This window comes from Pristiophorus japonicus, chromosome 19, assembly GCF_044704955.1.
Source record: "Pristiophorus japonicus isolate sPriJap1 chromosome 19, sPriJap1.hap1, whole genome shotgun sequence".
NCBI lineage: Eukaryota > Metazoa > Chordata > Chondrichthyes > Pristiophoridae > Pristiophorus > Pristiophorus japonicus.
This window is the reverse complement of record NC_091995.1, coordinates 20,162,551-20,182,113: the sequence shown is the minus strand read 5'-3', so window position 1 is coordinate 20,182,113 and position 19,563 is coordinate 20,162,551. Positions and strand designations below refer to the sequence as shown.

Below are 19,563 nucleotides of genomic sequence, written 5' to 3'. Positions count from 1 at the left end.
TATCTAAACCTCTTTGCAGCCTCTCTGTGTCCTCTACACAACCCGCTTTCCCACGAATCTTTGTGCCATCTTCAAATTTTGTTACACTACACTCTGTCCCCTCTTCCAGGTCATCTATGTATATTGTAAACAGTTGTGGTCCCAGCACCGATCCCTGTGGCACACCACTAACCACCGATTTCCAACCCAAAAAACACCCATTTATCCCGACTCTCTGCTTTCTGTTAGCCAGCCAATTCTCTATCCATGCTAATACATTTCCTCTGACTCCGCGTACCTTTATCTTCTGCAGTATCCTTTTGTGTGGCACCTTATCTAATGCCTTTTGGAAATCTAAATACACCACATCCATTGGTACACCTCTATCCACCATGCTCGTTATATCCTCAAAGACTTCTAGTAAATTAGTTAAACATGATTTCCCCTTCATGAATCCATGTTGCGTCTGCTTGATTGCACTATTCCTATCTCGATGTCCCGCTATTTCTTCCTTAATGATAGCTTCAAGCATTTTCCCCACTACAGATGTTAAATTAACCGGCCTATCGTTACCTGCCTTTTGTCTGCCCCCTTTTTTAAACAGAGGCTTTCCAATCCGCTGGTACCTCCCCAGAGTCCAGAGAATTTTGGTAGATTATCACGAATGCATCTGCTATAACTTCCGCCATCTCTTTTAATACCCTGGGATGCATTTCATCAGGACCAGGGGACTTGTCTACCTTGAGTCCCATTAGCCTATCCAGCACTACCCCCCTAGCGATCGTGATTAGCTCAAGGTCCTCCCTTCCCACATTCCCGTGACCAGCAATTTTTGGCATGGTTTTTGTGTCTTCCACTGTGAAGACGGAAGCAAAATAATTGTTTAAGGTCTCAGCCATTTCCACGTTTCCCATTATTAAATCCCCCTTCTCATCTTCTAAGGAACCAACATTTACTTTAGTCACTCTGTTCCGTTTTATATATCTGTAAAAGCTTTTACGATCTGTTTTTATGTTTTGCACAAGTTTACTTTCGTAATCTATCTTTCCTTTCCTTTTTGCTTTCTTAGTCATTCTTTGCTGTCGTTTAAAATTTTCCCAATCTTCTAGTTTCCCACTAACCTTGGCCATCTTATATGCATTGGTTTTTAATTTGATACTCTCCTTTATTTCCTTGGTTATCCACGGCTGGTTATCCCCTCTCTTACCGCCCTTCTTTTTCACTGGAATATATTTTTGTTGAACACTATGAAAGAGCTCCTTAAAAGTCCTCCACTGTTCCTCAATTGTGCCACCGTTTAGTCTGTGTTTCCAGTCTACTTTAGCCAACTCTGCCCTCATCCCACTGTAGTCCCCTTTGTTTAAGCATAGTATGCTCGTTGAGACACTACTTCCTCACCCTCAATCTGTATTACAAATTCAACCATACTGTGATCACTCATTCTGAGAGGATCTTTTACTAGGAGATCGTTTATTATTCCCATCTCATTACACAGGACCAGATCTAAGATAGCTTGCTCCCTTGTAGGTTCTGTTACATACTGTTCTAAGAAACAATCCTGTATGCATTCTATGAATTCCTCCTCAAGGCTACCCTGTGCAATTTGGTTTGACCAATAGATATGTAGGTTAAAATCCCCCATGATTACTGCCGTTCCTTTTTCACATGCCTCCATTATTCCCTTGATTATTGTCCGCCCCACCGTGAAGTTATTATTTGGGGGCCTATAAACTGTGCCCACCAGTGACTTTTTCCCCTTACTATCTCTAATCTCCACCCACTATGATTCAACATTTTGTTCATTAGAGCTAATATCGTCTCTCACAACTGCCCTGATATCATCCTTTATTAACAGAGCTACCCCACCTCCTTTCCCTTCTTGTCTATCTTTCCGAATTGTCAGATACTCCTGTATCTTTAATTCCCAGTCTTGGCCACCCTGCAACCACGTTTCTGTAATGGCCACCAAATCATACTCATTTGTAATGATTTGTGCCATCAACTCATTTACTTTATTTTGAATGCTGTGTGCGTTTAGGTAGAAACATAGAAACATAGAAAATAGGTGAAGGAGCAGGCCATTCAGCCCTTCTAGCCTGCACCAACATTCAATAAGTTCATGGCTGAACATGAAACTTCAGTACCCCCTTCCTGCTTTCTCGCCATAACCCTTGATCCCCCGAGTAGTAAGGACTTCATCTAACTCCCTTTTGAATATATTTAGTGAATTGGCCTCAACTACTTTCTGTGGTAGAGAATTCCACAGGTTCACCACTCTCTGGGTGAAGAAGTTTCTCCTCATCTCGGTCCTAAATGGCTTACCCCTTATCCTCAGACTGTGACCCCTGGTTCTGGACTTCCCCAACATTGGGAACATTCTTCCTGCATCTAACCTGTCTAAACCCGTCAGAATTTTAAACGTTTCTATGAGGTCCCCTCTCATTCTTCTGAACTCCAGTGAATACAAGCCCAGTTGATCCAGTCTTTCTTGATAGGTCAGTCCCGCCATCCCGGGAATCAGTCTGGTGAATCTTCGCTGCACTCCCTCAATAGCAAGAATGTCCTTCCTCAAGTTAGGAGACCAAAACTGTACACAATACTCCAGGTGTGGCCTCACCAAGGCCCTGTACAACTGTAGCAACACCTCCCTGCCCCTGTATTCAAATCCCCTCGCTATGAAGGCCAACATGCCATTTGCTTTCTTAACCGCCTGCTGTACCTGCATGCCAACCTTCAATGACTGATGTACCATGACACCCAGGTCTCGTTGCACCTCCCCTTTTCCTAATCTGTCACCATTCAGATAATAGTCTGTCTCTCTGTTTTTACCACCAAAGTGGATAACCTCACATTTATCCACATTATACTTCATCTGCCATGCATTTGCCCATTCACCTAACCTATCCAAGTCACTCTGCAGCCTAATAGCATCCTCCTTGCAGCTCACACTGCCACCCAACTTAGTGTCATCCGCAAATTTGGAGATACTGCATTTAATCCCCTCGTCTAAATCATTAATGTACAATGTAAACAGCTGGGGCCCCAGCACACAACCTTGCGGCACCCCACTAGTCACTGCCTGCCATTCTGAAAAGTACCCGTTTACTCCTACTCTTTGCTTCCTGTCTGACAACCAGTTCTCAATCCACGTCAGCACACTACCCCCAATCCCATGTGCTTTAACTTTGCACATTAATCTCTTGTGTGGGACCTTGTCGAAAGCCTTCTGAAAGTCCAAATATACCACATCAACTGGTTCTCCTTTGTCCACTTTACTGGAAACATCCTCAAAAAATTCCAGAAGATTTGTCAAGCATGATTTCCCTTTCACAAATCCATGCTGACTTGGACCTATCATGTCACCATTTTCCAGATGCACTGCTATGACATCCTTAATAATTGATTCCATCATTTTACCCACTACTGAGGTCAGGCTGACCGGTCTATAATTCCCTGTTTTCTCTCTCCCTCCTTTTTTAAAAAGTGGGGTTACATTGGCTACCCTCCACTCCATAGGAACTGATCCAGAGTCAATGGAATGTTGGAAAATGACTGTCAATGCATCCGCTATTTCCAAGGCCACCTCCTTAAGTACTCTGGGATGCAGTCCATCAGGCCCTGGGGATTTATCGGCCTTCAATCCCATCAATTTCCCCAACACAATTTCCCGACTAATAAAGATTTCCCTCAGTTCCCCCTCCTTACTAGACCCTCTGACCCCTTTTATATCTGGAAGGTTGTTTGTATCCTCCTTAGTGAATACCGAACCAAAGTACTTGTTCAATTGGTCTGCCATTTCTTTGTTCCCCGTTATGACTTCCCCTGATTCTGACTGCAGGGGACCTACGTTTGTCTTTACTAACCTTTTTCTCTTTACATACCTATAGAAACTTTTGCAATCCACCTTAATGTTCCCTGCAAGCTTCTTCTCGTACTCCATTTTCCCTGCCCTAATCAAACCCTTTGTCCTCCTCTGCTGAGTTCTAAATTTCTCCCAGTCCCCAGGTTCGCTGCTATTTCTGGCCAATTTGTATGCCACTTCCTTGGCTTTAATACTATCCCTGATTTCCCTAGATAGCCACGGTTGAGCCACCTTCCCTTTTTTATTTTTACGCCAGACAGGAATGTACAATTGTTGTAATTCATCCATGCGGTCTCTAAATGTCTGCCATTGCCCATCCACAGTCAACCCCCTAAGTATCATTCGCCAATCTATCCTGGCCAATTCACGCCTCATACCTTCAAAGTTACCCTTCTTTAAGTTCTGGACCATGGTCTCTGAATTAACTGTTTCATTCTCCATCCTAATGCAGAATTCCACCATATTATGGTCACTCTTCCCCAAGGGGCCTCGCACAATGAGATTGCTAATTAATCCTCTCTCATTACACAACACCCAGTCTAAGATGGCCTCCCCCCTAGTTGGTTCCTCAACATATTGGTCTAGAAAACCATCCCTTATGCACTCCAGGAAATCCTCCTCCACCGTATTGCTTCCAGTTTGGTTAGCCCAATCTATGTGCATATTAAAGTCACCCATTATAACTGCTGCACCTTTATTGCATGCACCCCTAATTTCCTGTTTGATGCCCTCCCCAACATCACTACTACTGTTTGGAGGTCTGTACACAACTCCTACTAACGTTTTTTGCCCTTTGGTGTTCTGCAGCTCTACCCATATAGATTCCACATCATCCAAGCTAATGTCTTTCCTAACTATTGCATTAATCTCCTCTTTAACCAACAATGCTACCCCACCTCCTTTTCCTTTTATTCTATCCTTCCTGAATGTTGAATACCCCTGAATGTTGAGTTCCCAGCCCTGATCATCCTGGAGCCACGTCTCCGTAATCCCAATCACATCATATTTATTAACATCTATTTGCACAATTAATTCATCCACCTTATTGCGGATACTCCTTGCATTAAGACACAAAGCCTTCATTTATTACTAGTTTTTAAACCATGATTTTTAGTTTTGACCCCTCCTGCAGCCCCTTTATATTCATACATCTTGTCCCTTCCTTGTGGTTTACACTTACCCCAGTGCTACTCTGCTCTGTTGCCTCCTGCCTTTTGCATTCTTTCTTGGGGTCCTGTTCATCTGAGCTCTCACCCACTCTAACTAGCTCAGAGCCCTCTCCTGGGTTCCGAATACTCCTCGCATTGAGGCACCGAGCTTTCAGGCTTTCCTTTTTATTACACTTTGACCCTTTAGAATTTTGCTGTACAGTGGCCCTTTTTGTTTTTTGCCTTGGGTTTCTCTGCCCTCCACTTTTACTGATCTCCGTTCTGTCTTTTGCTTCTGTCTCCATTTTGTTTCCCTCTGTCTCCCTGCATTGGTTCCCACCCCCCTGCCATATTAGTTTAACTCCTCCCCAACAGCACTGGCAAACACTTTTCCTCGGACATTGGTTCTGGTCCTGCCTCGGTGCAGACCGTCCGGTTTGTACTGGTCCCACCTCCCCCAGAACCGGTTCCAATGCTCCAGGAATTTGAATCCCTCCCTGCTGCACCACTGCTCAAGCCACGTATTCACCTGAGCTATCCTGCGATTCCTACTCGAGCACGTGGCACTGGTAGCAATCCTGAGATTACTACTTTTGAGGTCCTACTTTTTAACTTTAGCTCCTAGCTCCTTAAACTTGTCTCGTAAGACCTCATCCCATTTTTTACCTATATCGTTGGTACCAATGTGCACCACGACAACTGGCTGTTCACCCTCCATTTTCAGAATGGCCTGCACCCGCTCTGAGACATCCTTGAACCTTGCACCAGGGAGGCAACATACCACCCTGGAGTCTCGGTTGCGGCCGCAGAAACGCCTATCTATTCCCCTTACAATTGAATCCCCTATCACTATCGCTTCTCCATTTTATTTAACATCGTCTTCATAATCACTATTTTATCCCCTGAAACATGCAATTTGAAGCCCGGATTTCCCAGGCGAGGAATCACAGACTTGCGATGGTTGGTTAAAATGCTGGTCAGACCACACCCCAGCACCTTGTACCCCCCGCCCCGACGCACCGTGTTAATTAAAGGCAGTGATCTGACCAGCATCCCTTCCCCTTCTCTAATTAATCACCAGGCCCTGGGACATCATGGGCCGCCCTGACCTGTGAGAACACCACTGCAGGTCGGGGCTATAAATAGAGCTGGAGCACCAGGCCCTGGACATTGTGGGTGAAGGTGCAGCGAATGAAGGCATGGACCCAGAACAGCCGAGGGCCCAGGGGCAGCACGGACCAGCCCACACTGCGATATGTGTGCGCACTAGGTCCGTGCAGCAGAGCAGGTCTCCAGTCGTCCTGGTTAACCCTTGCCACTGGATAAAGGCTGAGCTCTGTCAAGCCCGTGTGGTGGCTGATGTGCAACGGTCACCACACGTTTAAACAATCCACGCACAGACATCTTCCACCCCCTCAACTGGAGTTCAGGACTGGAACATCAGGTCCTTCATTGAAACGTCTTTGAACTCTTGTGGAAGCAAGTCATCCTCGTTCGAGGGACTGCCTGTGATTGATGACGACATTAAACTGATGCACAGAGTAAATCGGTTTGTTTAATACGGCCCTTCACTGCACAGAAATCAAATGTGTGGTTTTCCCGCAACAAAATCTTTTTCAGGAAACCGACAAAAATCCTTGGTTGAGAAATATTGTCCAGCAGCGCCACCTAGTGACAGGATCCAGCTGGAGCTCAGCAACATTGAGACTGAAAGGGGGTTGAATCAGGAAGTGCTGAGTGTGAACATGGTTTCCAAGCAGCAGCCCGAGAGTTGGACTGAGGAGGTAACTTGTCCCATTTGTCTGGAATTCTTCACCGATCCGGTTTCACTGGACTGTGGACACAACTTCTGCCGCTCCTGTATCACACGGTGTTGGGAAAAGAAGGAGGCAAACTCCTGCCCGGAATGTAGAGAGGAGTTTCCAGAAATAAACCTCAGGACCAGTCGGGCCTTGTCCAGTCTGTCGGAGAAAGCTCGAAAATTAACCCTGAATCCGAGAGAGAAGGAAAATATACTTCACTGTGAGGAACATCAGGAAGAACTGAAGCTGTTTTGTGAAACTGACAAGAAACTGATCTGTTTGACTTGTGTCGTTTCGCGGGAACACAAAGCTCACACCTTCATGTCGATTAAAGAAGCTGTTGTAATCTACAAGGTAAAATAGAACAGATTTTATCACCTGATTATTTTATCACATTTTCCTGGTCCAGCCCTTTCATTCTGTGATTTTCTCCCAACCCCAGGATCAGCTGAAATCCTCTTTAGAATCTCTGACAGAGAAGAAATCGGCGGTTCTAGAAACAGAACGGAAACAGAAACGGCAGATTTCCGAAGTTAGGGTAAGCTCTCCCTGTGCTGATTTTCTGGGATCTCGGTTAGTTTTGTTCCTTTAACAACAACAACAACAACTTGTATTACACAGCGTTTCACGGGAGTAGTATGAGATAAACATTTGACACCAAGCAGCATATGTAGAAATAAGCGCAGGTGACCAAAAGCTGGGTCAAAGAGGGAGGTTTTAACGAGTGTCATGAAGGAGGAAAGAGAGGTAGAGAGGCGGAGATGTTTAGGCAGGGAGTTCCAGAGTTTGGGGCTTAGGTAACAGAAGGCACGGCCACCAATGGTTGAGAGATTATAATCAGGGATGCTCAAGGGCAGAATTAGAGGAGCGCAGACATCTTGGAGGGTTGTGAGTCTGGAGGAGATTACAGAGATAGGGAGGGGCGAGGACATGGAGAGATTTGAAAATAACAATGAGAAATTTGAAATCGAGGCGTTGCTCAACCGGAAGCCATTGTAGGTCAGCGAGCACAGGGCTGATGGGTGAACGGGACTTGGTGCGATTTAGGACATGGGCAGCCAAGATTTGGATCACCTCTTGTTTACGTAGGGTAGAATGTGGGAGGCCAGCCAGGAATGCGTTGGATTTGTCAAGCCTAAAGGTTACAAACGCATGGATGAGGGCATCAGCAGCAGATGAGCTGAGGCAGGGGCGGAGACGGGTGATGTTAAGTAGTTGGAAATAGGTGGTCTTAGTTATGCTGTAGATATGTGGTCAGAAGCTCATTTCAGGGTGAATATAACACCGAGGTTGTGAACAGCGAGGTTCAGTCTCAGACAGAAGTTGGGGAGAGGGATGGAGTCAGTGGCTCGGGAACGGAGTTTGTGGCGGGAACCGAAAACAATGCCTTTGGTCTTCCCAATATTAAATTGGAGAACATTTCTGTTCCTCCAGATTTGGATGTCAGACAAGGAGACCATGGATGGGTCGAGAGAAGTGGTGGTGAGGTAGAGCTGGGTGTCATCAGTGTACATGTGGAAACTGACGTTGTGTTTTCTGATGATGTCGCCAAGGGGCAGTATATAGATGAGAAATAGGAGGGGACTAAGGATAAATCCTTGGGTGACCACAAATGTAACGATACGGGAGTGGGAAGAGAAGCCATTGCAAGCGATTCTCTGGCTACGATTAGATAGATAAGAATGGAATCAGGCGAGTGCAGTCCCACCCAGCTGGACGATGGTGGAGAGGCATTGGGGGAGGATGGAGTGGTTAACCGTGTCAAAGGCTGCAGACAGGTCGAGAAGGACGCGGAGGGCTAGTTTACCTTTGTCACAGTCACAAAGGATGTCATTTGTGACTTGATCACAGGACAGGATTATTTTTCACCTTTCATTTGGTAGGAACAGTCGAGCAGTCTGCAGACCCACATCACATCCGAGTTCGCTAAAATGCACCAGATTCTCACTGAGAAAGAGCAGCGTTTAATCAGAGATCTCAGGGGAGAAGAGGAGAGGATTGTAGATACAATGGAGAAAAACCTTCGAGAAATTCAAGAGAATTTAAATTCTATTGAGGAGCAGCTTTCAAAGTTGCAGAAACAGATGGAGCAACAAGACGGGCTGACATTTCTGAAGGTGAGGATTATATTGCGGGTTAGTTGTAAAATAACTGACAATGTTGAAATAAATGCAGCATTTGCTGAAAAATTCTAAACTGATTTAAACCGATTGTTTTATCTATTCCGGGGTGGATCTTCTATTGTGACTGAACTAACCGTCTCCCACACTGTCTGCAGGATCCGGGAATGAGTTGCCCTCATCTTATACTTAGCTTGTAATTGTTTCTGTGTTCCCCAAGAGGTTAGATCCTGCAAATCCCCTGGGAGGACAGACGCACCAATGTTAGCGTTCTCGATCAGGCCAACATCCCCAGCATCGAAGCACTGACCACACTCAACCAGCTCCACTGGGCGGGCCACATTGTTCGCATGCCTGACACAAGACTCCCAGAACAAGCGCTCTACTCGGAACTCCTACACGGCAAGTGTGCCCAAGGTGGGCAGAGGAAACATTTCAAGGACACCCTCAAAGCCTCCTTGATAAAATGCAACATCCCCACCGACTCTTGGGAGTCCCTGGCCAAAAACCACCCTAAGTGGAGGAAGTGCATCCGGGAGGGCGCTGAGCACCTCGAGTCTCATTGCCGAGAGCATGCAGAAATCAAACGCAGGCAACGGAAGGAGCGTGCGGCAAACCAGTCCCAACCACCCTTTCCTTCTACCTCTCCTCCCACCTGTGACAGAGACTGTAATTCCAGTATTGGACTGTTCAGTTATCTAAGAACTCACTTTTAGAGTGGAAGCAAATCTTCCTCGATTCCGAGGAACTGCCGAGGATAATGGTTCCTGACTGTATCTGTACTGATGTTACACGATCGGGCTCAGTAACCCCTCCTGGATCCCGAATTACATTCCTGGTCCAGTTACATTGTGTGAGTGTGTGGGTGTGTCTGGTACGGTGGGTGTGAGAGTCACTGTGTCTCTGAGTGAGACTGGTGTTCATTTCCACAACCTGACAACACAAATCACATTTTCCAACTGCAACCTCTTTCTCCCAAATGATTTTAATAATTTTTCCTGAAATTTCTGCTGTCTGATTTTCAAATATATCCTCTTTCTATCTGTGTGGTCCCGGCAGTGAGAATTGGGAATTATCAGCATCTTGTAACAATGTGGGTGTAATTTCTGCTGTCCGGATATAGACGGTCAGTCTCCGTCAACTCAGATTTGTGTTTTATTGATTTCAGGAGGAAACGTGTCAGAAGAGGAGGTAGGACAAACTGTTTACTGAAACTCTGCACAATTTAGTAAAATAACTCAGCAAAGTGTTTATGGTCAATTTATAACATCAACTGTTTAATATTTACAGGACTGGTGAGGATTATTATAAACTATCATTGGCAGATGACAAGCTGTCGATCGGAAAGTTCAACGGCCCTTTACAGTACACAGCGTGGAGAGAAATGATAGACACCATTAACCCCGGTAAAACTCTGATATTCCTTTCCCTGATTTATAAACCCAGATGAGAGGAGCCTAAACCGGCTCCCAGACCCCAGATTAAATGATCACTGATGTCCGTGTCTAGTCTGGAGGTCAGGACCTTGGCCAATATTTTATAGGCAGCATTAAGGAGTGTGTATGGTGACCATGTGGGGATAACCTTACTTTTCTTATGTATTGACATGATTGTGATGAATTTCAGAGTATCTGGTTCTGTGTCTCCAGTACAGGGTGTGGGAGGTTCAGTCGGAGGGGAGAAAGCTCCGGGATTATGGGATGTTAACTTTGGTAGGGTGGGTGTCAGTTGGTGTGGATTTTCCAGGTCAGAGCTCACCGTCTGAGATTAGGGCACAGAGTGACCATGTGCAATAGTTCAGTCCTGCATTTTCCACCTCAGGGTATATGTGAGGAGATGAGCTTTGCCCAGAGGTAGGCAGGAACTCTGAGTCATGTTTGAGGCTCAGAGGACTGAATGGAGGATAATTGGTGCAAGTCCTGTTTACCTCCTATCACAACAGGTTAGGCGGGATAGACGGGATGCTTCAGGGAGGAGTAGCCGATCCTGGAGTGTGTCTTGTGTGGGTTCAAGGAGAAGGTGAATTCTTTCTCTTTGGGGTGTGGGCCCACCGTACATCCTCTAGGCCCAGGACACCACACTGATCTCGGATTGCTCCGGCTGCTGGTCCTCGTGTCCTGTGTCCGCTGGGAGCTTGTCCTGTTTGGAGTGAAGAGCACAGTTTGGGTCTCCACTCCTGGTTCCTGTGCTGTCCATAGGTGGGTCGAGTGTGAGGAATGCTGATGTGGGGACTCCTCATTCGGGACACTGAACTGAAGCATCACTTTGGGTTCTCCTGTTCATCAAATTTCATTCGGATGGAGCGGCCTCCTTCTCCAGGAATGTGTCTCTCCAGAGTAATGGGGAGGTTGCAGGTGATTAGAGTTATGTATGTGAACCTCACCTGTGTGTAAGACTTGCCACTAGAGGGCACACCTGTGGGAGATCTATGGGCCACCTGTGTACCCTGGTGCAAGCAGGTATAAAAGGCAGGCCACCATGTTGCTGTCTCACTTTGGAGTTATATAAAAGAGACCAAGGTCACAATGGTTTGAGCTTACAACACAGTCTCGTGCAGTTATTCTGAACTTAACAACTGGTGACGAGTTACAGATCCCGAAGCTTCACGCAGAAATGGCTGCCGTTGGTATTCTTGAGAGATTTGTTGAGGGTGATGATTGGGAAACCTTCATTGAGCGCCTCAACCAGTACTTTGTGGCCAACGAAGTGGACCCTGCTGAAACAGAGATCAAGCGCAGGACGATTCTCCTCACCGTATGTGGGTCATCGGTATATGGCCTCCTTAAGAATTTGCTGGCACCGGTCAAACTAACGGAGAAACCGTACGCAGAGCTGTGCACTCTGGCTAAGGAGCACCTCAAGCCAAAGGAGAGCATCCTGATGGCCAGGTACCGCTTTTACACGCACGGTCGCTCCGAAGGCCAGAACGTGGCGAGTTTCGTTGCCGACCTAAGACGCCTTGCGGGACAGTGCGACTTTGCAGGATCCTTGGGGGAAATATTGCGGGACTATTTCGGCTGGGAATTGGCGACAAGGGCATCCTTTGCAAACTGCTGTCTGCCGAATCCCTGGATCTGAGCAGAGCCATCACAATAGCCCAAGTCTTCACATCCACGAGCGACAACACGAAACAGATATCTTCACAGAACCGAAGCTCACCGGCAAGTACTGTGCTGAAAATAATGCCTTCAGCAGGCAGGACTGTACATGGTAGGGTCCACACGGCCACAGAGGCCAGGCCCAGTGTGACTCAGAGGCTGCTGGGGAGTGTTAATGTGAATCCATTAACACCATGCTGGCGCTGTGGGGGCAGTCATAGAGCCCATCAATGTCGATTCAAGCACTAAGTGTGCAGGGGCTGTGGAACAATGGGGCACCTCCAGCGAATGTGCAAGCGACCTCAGACTCCCCACGTGGCAAAGTCAGCAGAGAGCGACCGATCCAGCGTGGATCACGCTGATTGAGCAGGAGAGGCAACTCAACCAGAGGAAGAGAAGGAAGTGTATGGTGTACACACCTTCACCACCAAAAGCCCTCCGATAATGTTAAAAGTCAAACTTAATGTTATTCCAGTCTCCATGGAATTGGACACAGTGGCAAGTCAATCGATTATGAGTCAGAAGGCCTTTGAGAAACTGTGGAGTAACAAGGCACAGAGGCCAAAACTGAGCCCGATTCACACTATACTCCGCACTTACACCAAAGAACTCATACCTATAATTGACAGTGCGACAGTGAAAGTATTGTAAGAGGGAATGGTGTATAACTTACCACTATGGATTGTGCCAGGCGATGGCCCAATGCTGCTCGGCAGGAGCTGGCTAGACATGATCCGGTGGAACTGGGACGACATCAAAGCACTGTCCTCGGTGGATGACGACCCGTGCGCCCCGGTGCTAAACAAATTCCCAGCGTTATTTGAGCCAGGCATCGGCAATTTCACAGGCACCAAAGTGCAGATCCACCTTGTTCCTGGGGCACGGCTCGTTCATCACAAGGCCCGAGCAGTCCCATATATGATGCGAGAGAAAGTCAAAATCGAGCTGACAGACTTCAATGAGAGGGACTCATATCGCCAGTCGAGTTCAACGAGTGGGCCAGTCCAATCGTGCCGGTATTAAAGAGCGATGGGACGGTCAGAATCTGAGGGGACTACAAGGTGACGATCAACCGAGTCGTGCTACAGGACCAGTACCTGCTACCCAAAGTGGAGGACTTATTCCCAACGCTAGCAGGGGGACAGTTGTTCACCAAGCGAGACCTAACCTCCGCGTACATGACCCAGGAGCTGGCTGAACCGGCAAAGAAGTTGACGTGCATCAGCACACACAAAGGACTGTTCTTGTACCACAGATGCCCCTTTGGGATTTGCTCAGCGGCGGAAGAGGAACATGGAGAGTCTGCTGAAATCGGTTCCATGTACACTGGTGTTCCAGGACGACATCTTGATCACTGGTCGAAACACCACCGAACATTTGCACAACCTGGAAGAGGTTCTAAAGCGACTGGACAGAGTGGGACTCAGGCTGAAACACTCAAAGTGTGTTTTCCTGGCGCCAGAGGTCGAGTTTCTGGGGAGAAAGATTGCGGCGGACGACATCAGACCCACAGACTCCAAGACAGAGGCCATCAAGAATGCACCCAGGCCACAGAACGTGATGGAGCTGCGTTCGTTCCTGGGACTCCTCAACTACTTTGGTAACTTTCTACTGGGGTTGAGCACTTTGCTGGAACCCTTGCATTTGCTGCTACACAAGGATGATGCCTGGGTTTGGGGTAAATCTCAAGAAACAGCCTTTAACAAGGCCAGAAACCTGCTATAATCTAACAAATTACTTGTGTTGTATGACCCATGTAAACACTTAGTCCTAGCATGTGATGCGTCGTCATACGGGGTCGGGTGTGTGTTACAGCAAGCAAATGTGTCAGGCAAACTGCAACCGGTTGCATATGTGTCCAGAAGTTTATCCAAGGCTGGTTGAGAAAGAAGCATTGGCTTGTGTACACGGGGTTAAGAAAATGCACCAATATCTATTCGGTCTCTGGTTCGAGCTCGAAACCGACCACAAACCGCTCACATCACTGCTCTCAGAAAGCAAAGGTATCCACGTTGGGGGCAAAAACACGACGGCAGAATATTATCTGAATGGCGGCAGATTAGGAAAAGGGGAGGTGCAACGAGACCTGGGTGTCATGGTCATCAGTCATTGGAAGTTGGCATGCCGGTACAGCAGGCAGTGAACAAGGCAAATGGTATGTTGGCCTTCATAGCTAGGGGATTTGAGTAGAGGAGCAGGGAGGTCTTACTGCAGTTATACAGGGCCTTGGTGAGGCCTCACCTGGAATATTGTGTTCAGTTTTGGTCTCCTAATCTGAGGAAGGACGTTTTTGCTATTGAGGGAGTGCAGCGAAGGTTCACCAGACTGATTCCCGGGATGTCAGGACTGACAAATGAGGAGAGACTGGATCGACTGGGCTTGTATTCACTGGAGTTTAGAAGGATGAGAGGGGATCTCTTAGAAACATATAAAATTCTGACGGGACTGGACAGGTTAGATGCAGGAAGAATGTTCCTGAAATTGGGGAAGTCCAGAACCAGAGGACACAGTCTAACGATAAGAGGTAAGCCATTTAGGACTGAGATGAGGAGAAACTTCTTCAGTCAGAGAGTTGTTAATCTGTGGAATTCCCGACCGCAGAGAGTTGTTGATTCCAGTTCATTGGATATATTTAAGAGGAAGTTAGATATGGCCCTTACGGCTAAAGGGATTAAGAGGTATGGAGAGAAAGCAGGAAAGGGGTACTGAGGTGAATGATCAGCCATGATCTTATTGAATGGTGGTGCGGGCTCGAAGGGCCGAATGGCCTACTCCTGCACCTATTTTCTATGTTTCTATGTAACACCAATGCTTCATCCCGCATCCAAGGATGGGCACTAACATTGTCTACATACAACTATGTAATGTGCCACAGACCAGGCACAGGGAACTGCGCTGACACCCTCAGTCGGCTACCATTGCCCATCACCGGGGTGGAAATGGTACAACCCGCAGACTTGCTTCTGGTAATGGATGCTACCATTGCCCATCACCGGGGTGGAAATGGCACAACCCGCAGACTTGCTTCTGGTAATGGATGCTTTTGAGAGCAAAGGATAACCCGTCACGGCTCGCCAGATCAGGTCCTGGACCAGCCAAGACCCCCTGTTATCACCAGTAAAAAGATGCATCTTCAGTGGGAGCTGGTCGGGGGTTCCCGGGGAAATGCAAGAGGAAATCAAGCCTTTTCACCGCCGCAAGGACGAACTGTCAGTCCAGTTGGATTGCCTCCTATGGGGGAATCGCGTGATTTTGTCCAAAAAGGCAGAGAAACATTTATACGCGACCTACACAGTACCCATCCAGCCATAGACATGATAAAGGCTATTGCCAGGTCGCAAGTCTGGTGGTCCGGCATTGACTCCAAATTAGAGTCATTCGTACACCAATGTAACGCTTGCTCACAGCTCAGCAACGCACCCAGGGAGGCCCCACTGAGTCTGTGGTCATGGCCCTCCAAACCATGGTCCAGGGTCCACGTAGATTTCACTGGCCCCTTTCTAGGGAAGATATTTTTCATAGCAGTGGATGCTTACTCAAAATGGATTGAATGTATAATAATGTCATTGCATACGTCCACTGCCACCATTGAAAGCCTCAGGGCCATGTCCGCCACCCATGGGTTGCCCGACCTCCTTGTCAGTGACAATGGACCATGTTTCACCAGCTCGGAATTCAACGAGTTCATGACCTGCAATGGCATCAAGCATGTCAGGTCTGTCCCATTTAAGCCCGCATCCAATGCTTGAGACGTGTAACGGCTGGCTCCTTGCAGACCCGGTTATCGAGCTGCTCAGCTACCGGACGTGTCCCCACTCGCTCAGTGGGGTTCCCCCTGCAGAATTGTTAATGAAGAGAGCACTGAAAACCAGGCTCTCCTCAGTCCACCCGGACCTCAATGATCACGTAGAAACCCGGGGGCACAGATATAATGTGTACCATGATCGCGTGGCGGCCTCGCGTGACATTGAAGTCAATGACCCTGTGTTTGTTCTAAATTATGGTCACGGTCCCAAGTGGATTGCTGGCACTATCTTAGCCTAGGAGGGGAATCGAGTGTTTGTTGTGAAATTGTTGAATGGGCAAACGTGCAGAAAGCACCTGGATCAGACCAAACTGCGATTCACGGACGACCAAGACCAGTTTGAGGAAGACCCGACCATCTATGATCCACCGACACACACCCAACCAGCAATTGACCTCGGTGTCAACCACGAGAATGAACCCACCTTGCCCGACAGTCCGACCAGACCAGCCCAGCTTCCGTGCAGCGATGACCCGACCAACTTACCCATGCCAGGTGTCAACTCAGGCGATCGACCAGGGAACGCAGACCGCCAGATCGCCTCAACCTGTAAATAACTTGTACTCAAAACTTTGGGGGGAAGTGATGTTATGTATGTGAACCTCACCTGTGTGTAAGACTTGCCACTAGAGGGCACACCTGTGGGAGACCTATGGGTCACCTGTGTACCCTGGTGCAAGCAGGTATAAAAAGCAGGCCACCATGTTGCTGCCTCACTTTGGAGTTATATGAAAGAGACCAAGGTCACAATGGATTGAGCTTACAACACAGTCTTGTGGAGTTATTCTGAACTTAACAATTAGTGTGACTGTCCTCTGCTCTTGGCTGAGGAGAAGGTGGCCAGCATTTGTCCCACCCACTCACTCATAAACCTGGTGTGTTCTGAGGGTGCTGTGTCCAGGCTGCTTGTTTCATGTTGTGTCTCTGAATCTGGGACTACCTGGTTGTTGCAGTGTTTCTTGTCTTCCTGGTCAGGTTGTTGGACAGATCGAGTTGTGGGCCGTAGCCTCTCTGTCCAATTCTCTCTTCTCTTGCATCTACTTTTCTCATTTTCTCTCCTTGAATTCTTTATCTCGCTCTTTCCCTTTCCCCCTGCGGCAGCTCCTCTCCTCCCTTCCTCTGTCCAATCTCCTCTTTCTCTGCCTCTGCTGAGTATTTTTATATAAAGTTATTTTCCCTCCTCCTCTGGGTTCTCTCTTTCCCTCTGCAGCAGTTCCCCCACTTTTGCTTCTTTTCCCCTTTTCCCTTCCCTTCTCTCTTCCCATCCGGTGCCTGTACCTTTCCCCCTCTTCCGTTCGGAAGCCCCGCCGTAGCCTCTGGTGCCGATTCCCTGTGTGTTTCTGAAGGTCCCTGGGTCACTGTGCAGCCGCTGAGAACAGCAGGGGACCGGGGGCCGCAGAGTTCCTGGTCAGATCGCAGTGGTCAGCAGAGGTCAGAGCGACCCCAGGAGTGTAAACCCCCGGGTCAGAGCAGATTCCAATAACAGAACCTGGAGCCCTTTAAACATACCGCAGTTCCCGGGAATCCCCCGAATGGCTACTTTAAAAAGGGGAAGTGTTTGAATAAATCACAGCAACAAACTAAACCGCTCACTGTGTTATTGTAACTTTCCCCCAGCTCCAGCCTCTCTGACTCTGGATCTGAACACAGCGAATCCCTGGCTCATCGTGTCTGAGGACCGGACCAGTGTGAGAGACGGAGACAAACAGCAGGAGCTCCCTGACACCCCGGAGAGGTTTGATCGCCGTCTCCGTGTCCTGGGATCGGAGGGATTCACATCAGGGAGACACTACTGGGAGGTGGAGGTGGGGAACAAGACACGGTGGGTTGTGGGAGTGGCCCGAGAGTCTGTCAACAGGAAAGGGGGAATCAGCCTGAGACCTGAGGCCGGATACTGGACTGTGGGGCTTTATCCCGGAAGTGGCTATGTTGCCTTCACCTCCCCCTCTGATACCCCCCTCACCCCGAATGGGGATCCCCGGAAGATCGGGGTGTTCCTGGACTATGAGAGGGGACAGGTGTCATTTTACAATGTGGACAACATGTCCCAACTCCACACCTTCACCCACACTTTCACTGAGACACTCTTTCCCATCTTCTGTCCGGGACAGAGTGACGGCGGGAAAAACTCCGCCCCACTGACAATCTGCGGGGTCAAAGGTCACTAACCTGTCCATCCCATAATTTCACACCACCTACCTGCCTCCTGCCAGCTGCAAACTGATGGTCGTCGGTCTCAGTCACAGGTGGTGCGGATGGTCCCAATGTCACCTGAGGTCAGGGCGGGTACAACCGAGTGACAATGGGGGAATTTTAACCCAAAAACGGGTGGGTTGTGGTCGGGTGGGAAGTTAAAGTGTTAAAATCTGAATCCTGACCAGAACCCGCCTCCAACCCGCCCACTTCCAGTATTAACGGAGGCGGGGCGGGGCCGGGCAGCCAATCCGCTCCCAGGAGGCGGGTCAACATTTAAATATTATAATGAGGCTGGCGTGCCTCAGATTTAACCTCCATTTTAAATGTAACTGCAGCTGGTTGGGTTTTTCAGGCCTGGTGAAAGCCGCCAGCTAATGGAAGGTGAGTACTGCTGGATCCAGGAGGTAAGCACCTTTACACTTACCTCCTGGATCCAGTGTCCCTGCCTCACCCCCTCCCCACGATCGGACAAGCCCCGAGGCCTCCGATCCCCCCTCCCCATGTTCCTCCCGTCCTCCGATGTCGTCTGCCTCACCCACCTCCTGGATATTCCGAATCCGCCCCCCACATTCCCTGCGGTCCCCGATCTGCTGCTCTGGAACCCTGCTTGTCCTCTGGTCCCCGGTCATTCCTGATCCCACCCAATCTTCCAGTTCCCAATACGTGATTCCGGCCCCCGATCGTTCAAGACCCCAATCTCCTTCTCCGCAACACGATCTTTCAGTACACCCGCTTCCCTCGTCCTCCGATCTGCTACACTGGCGCTCCAATTGTTCCCCAGTCCTGCTCCACCGCTCGCTTCTCCGGCCATCCAATCGACCAACCGCTGCTCTGACCCCCGATTTGCTATTCTGTCCCAAATCATTCCTGACCCCAGCTCCCGCTCGCCTCCGATCGTTACCAACACCCTTCCTGCTCCTTAGACCCTCTGATTGTTACCGAGTGCGATATGGGAACAGGACGGTTAAATGTGAATAGAATTACTGGTTTTGGTGGAGGGTAAATGCTGACATGGACGGATTTATCAAATGGCCTGTGTCCATGTTGTAACTTCTATGTTTTTCTCTGTATACTCACTCAAACTCTGTACACTTGGGAATATGTTGTGCTCAAGGTGTGAACCAATACAAAAAAGGTGAAGTGTGTGAGGTGGTGAGGAATGCTGTTATTTGTGGTACATTTCTTGTTCTTCCTGCCTATAGGCAACTCTTTCCTGCTCACAAAGTGCTGAGATGCAAATATGGAAAGTGGAGAGAAAAAGGTTAACGGTTCACTAACAACCCAGCGCACTCACTTTGTTGGTTTACTTTGGACAGAATGACGCTGGGCGCACAACTCATCACTGTGTGCAACACCTTTCATTTAACTGCACTTTCATTTACTGTCTCCCAATAATTGGGCCTTGTTCTTGGGTGGGGCAATAAATAGAGCAAAACTGGTATTTGGGATCCACGGGCAAAGTACGGAAAATAAAACTTCTCAAAACTGACGTAATTTGGGCCCGAATTTCTGATTGCGCTCAAAGCGGACATTCTTGGGCAATGTACTTTATT

General features: G+C 48.2%; 1 protein-coding gene across 1 annotated transcript; it reads left to right on the top strand.

Moving 5' to 3' along the window:
* Positions 1-6,728: 6,728 nt before the first annotated feature.
* Positions 6,729-18,118, top strand: LOC139229781 (zinc-binding protein A33-like). The gene is made up of 6 exons (XM_070861366.1): positions 6,729-7,145; positions 7,234-7,329; positions 8,675-8,908; positions 10,080-10,102; positions 10,202-10,317; positions 17,432-18,118. The coding sequence occupies exons 1-6, from the start codon at positions 6,735-6,737 to the stop codon at positions 17,980-17,982; spliced, it is 1,431 nt and encodes a 476-aa protein (XP_070717467.1). The 5' UTR covers positions 6,729-6,734; the 3' UTR covers positions 17,983-18,118.
* Positions 18,119-19,563: the final 1,445 nt, after the last annotated feature.

What these genes read in the sequence shown, in the direction of transcription:
- LOC139229781 (XM_070861366.1), top strand. Translation starts at nt 6,735, where the DNA reads ATGGTTTCCAAGCAGCAGCCCGAGAGTTGGACTGAGGAGGTAACTTGT. An exon ending in GAAACGTGTCAGAAGAGGAG is followed by an intron (nt 10,103 to 10,201) that starts GTAGGACAAACT and finishes TAATATTTACAG; the next exon opens with GACTGGTGAGGATTATTATA. An exon ending in GATAGACACCATTAACCCCG is followed by an intron (nt 10,318 to 17,431) that starts GTAAAACTCTGA and finishes ACTTTCCCCCAG; the next exon opens with CTCCAGCCTCTCTGACTCTG.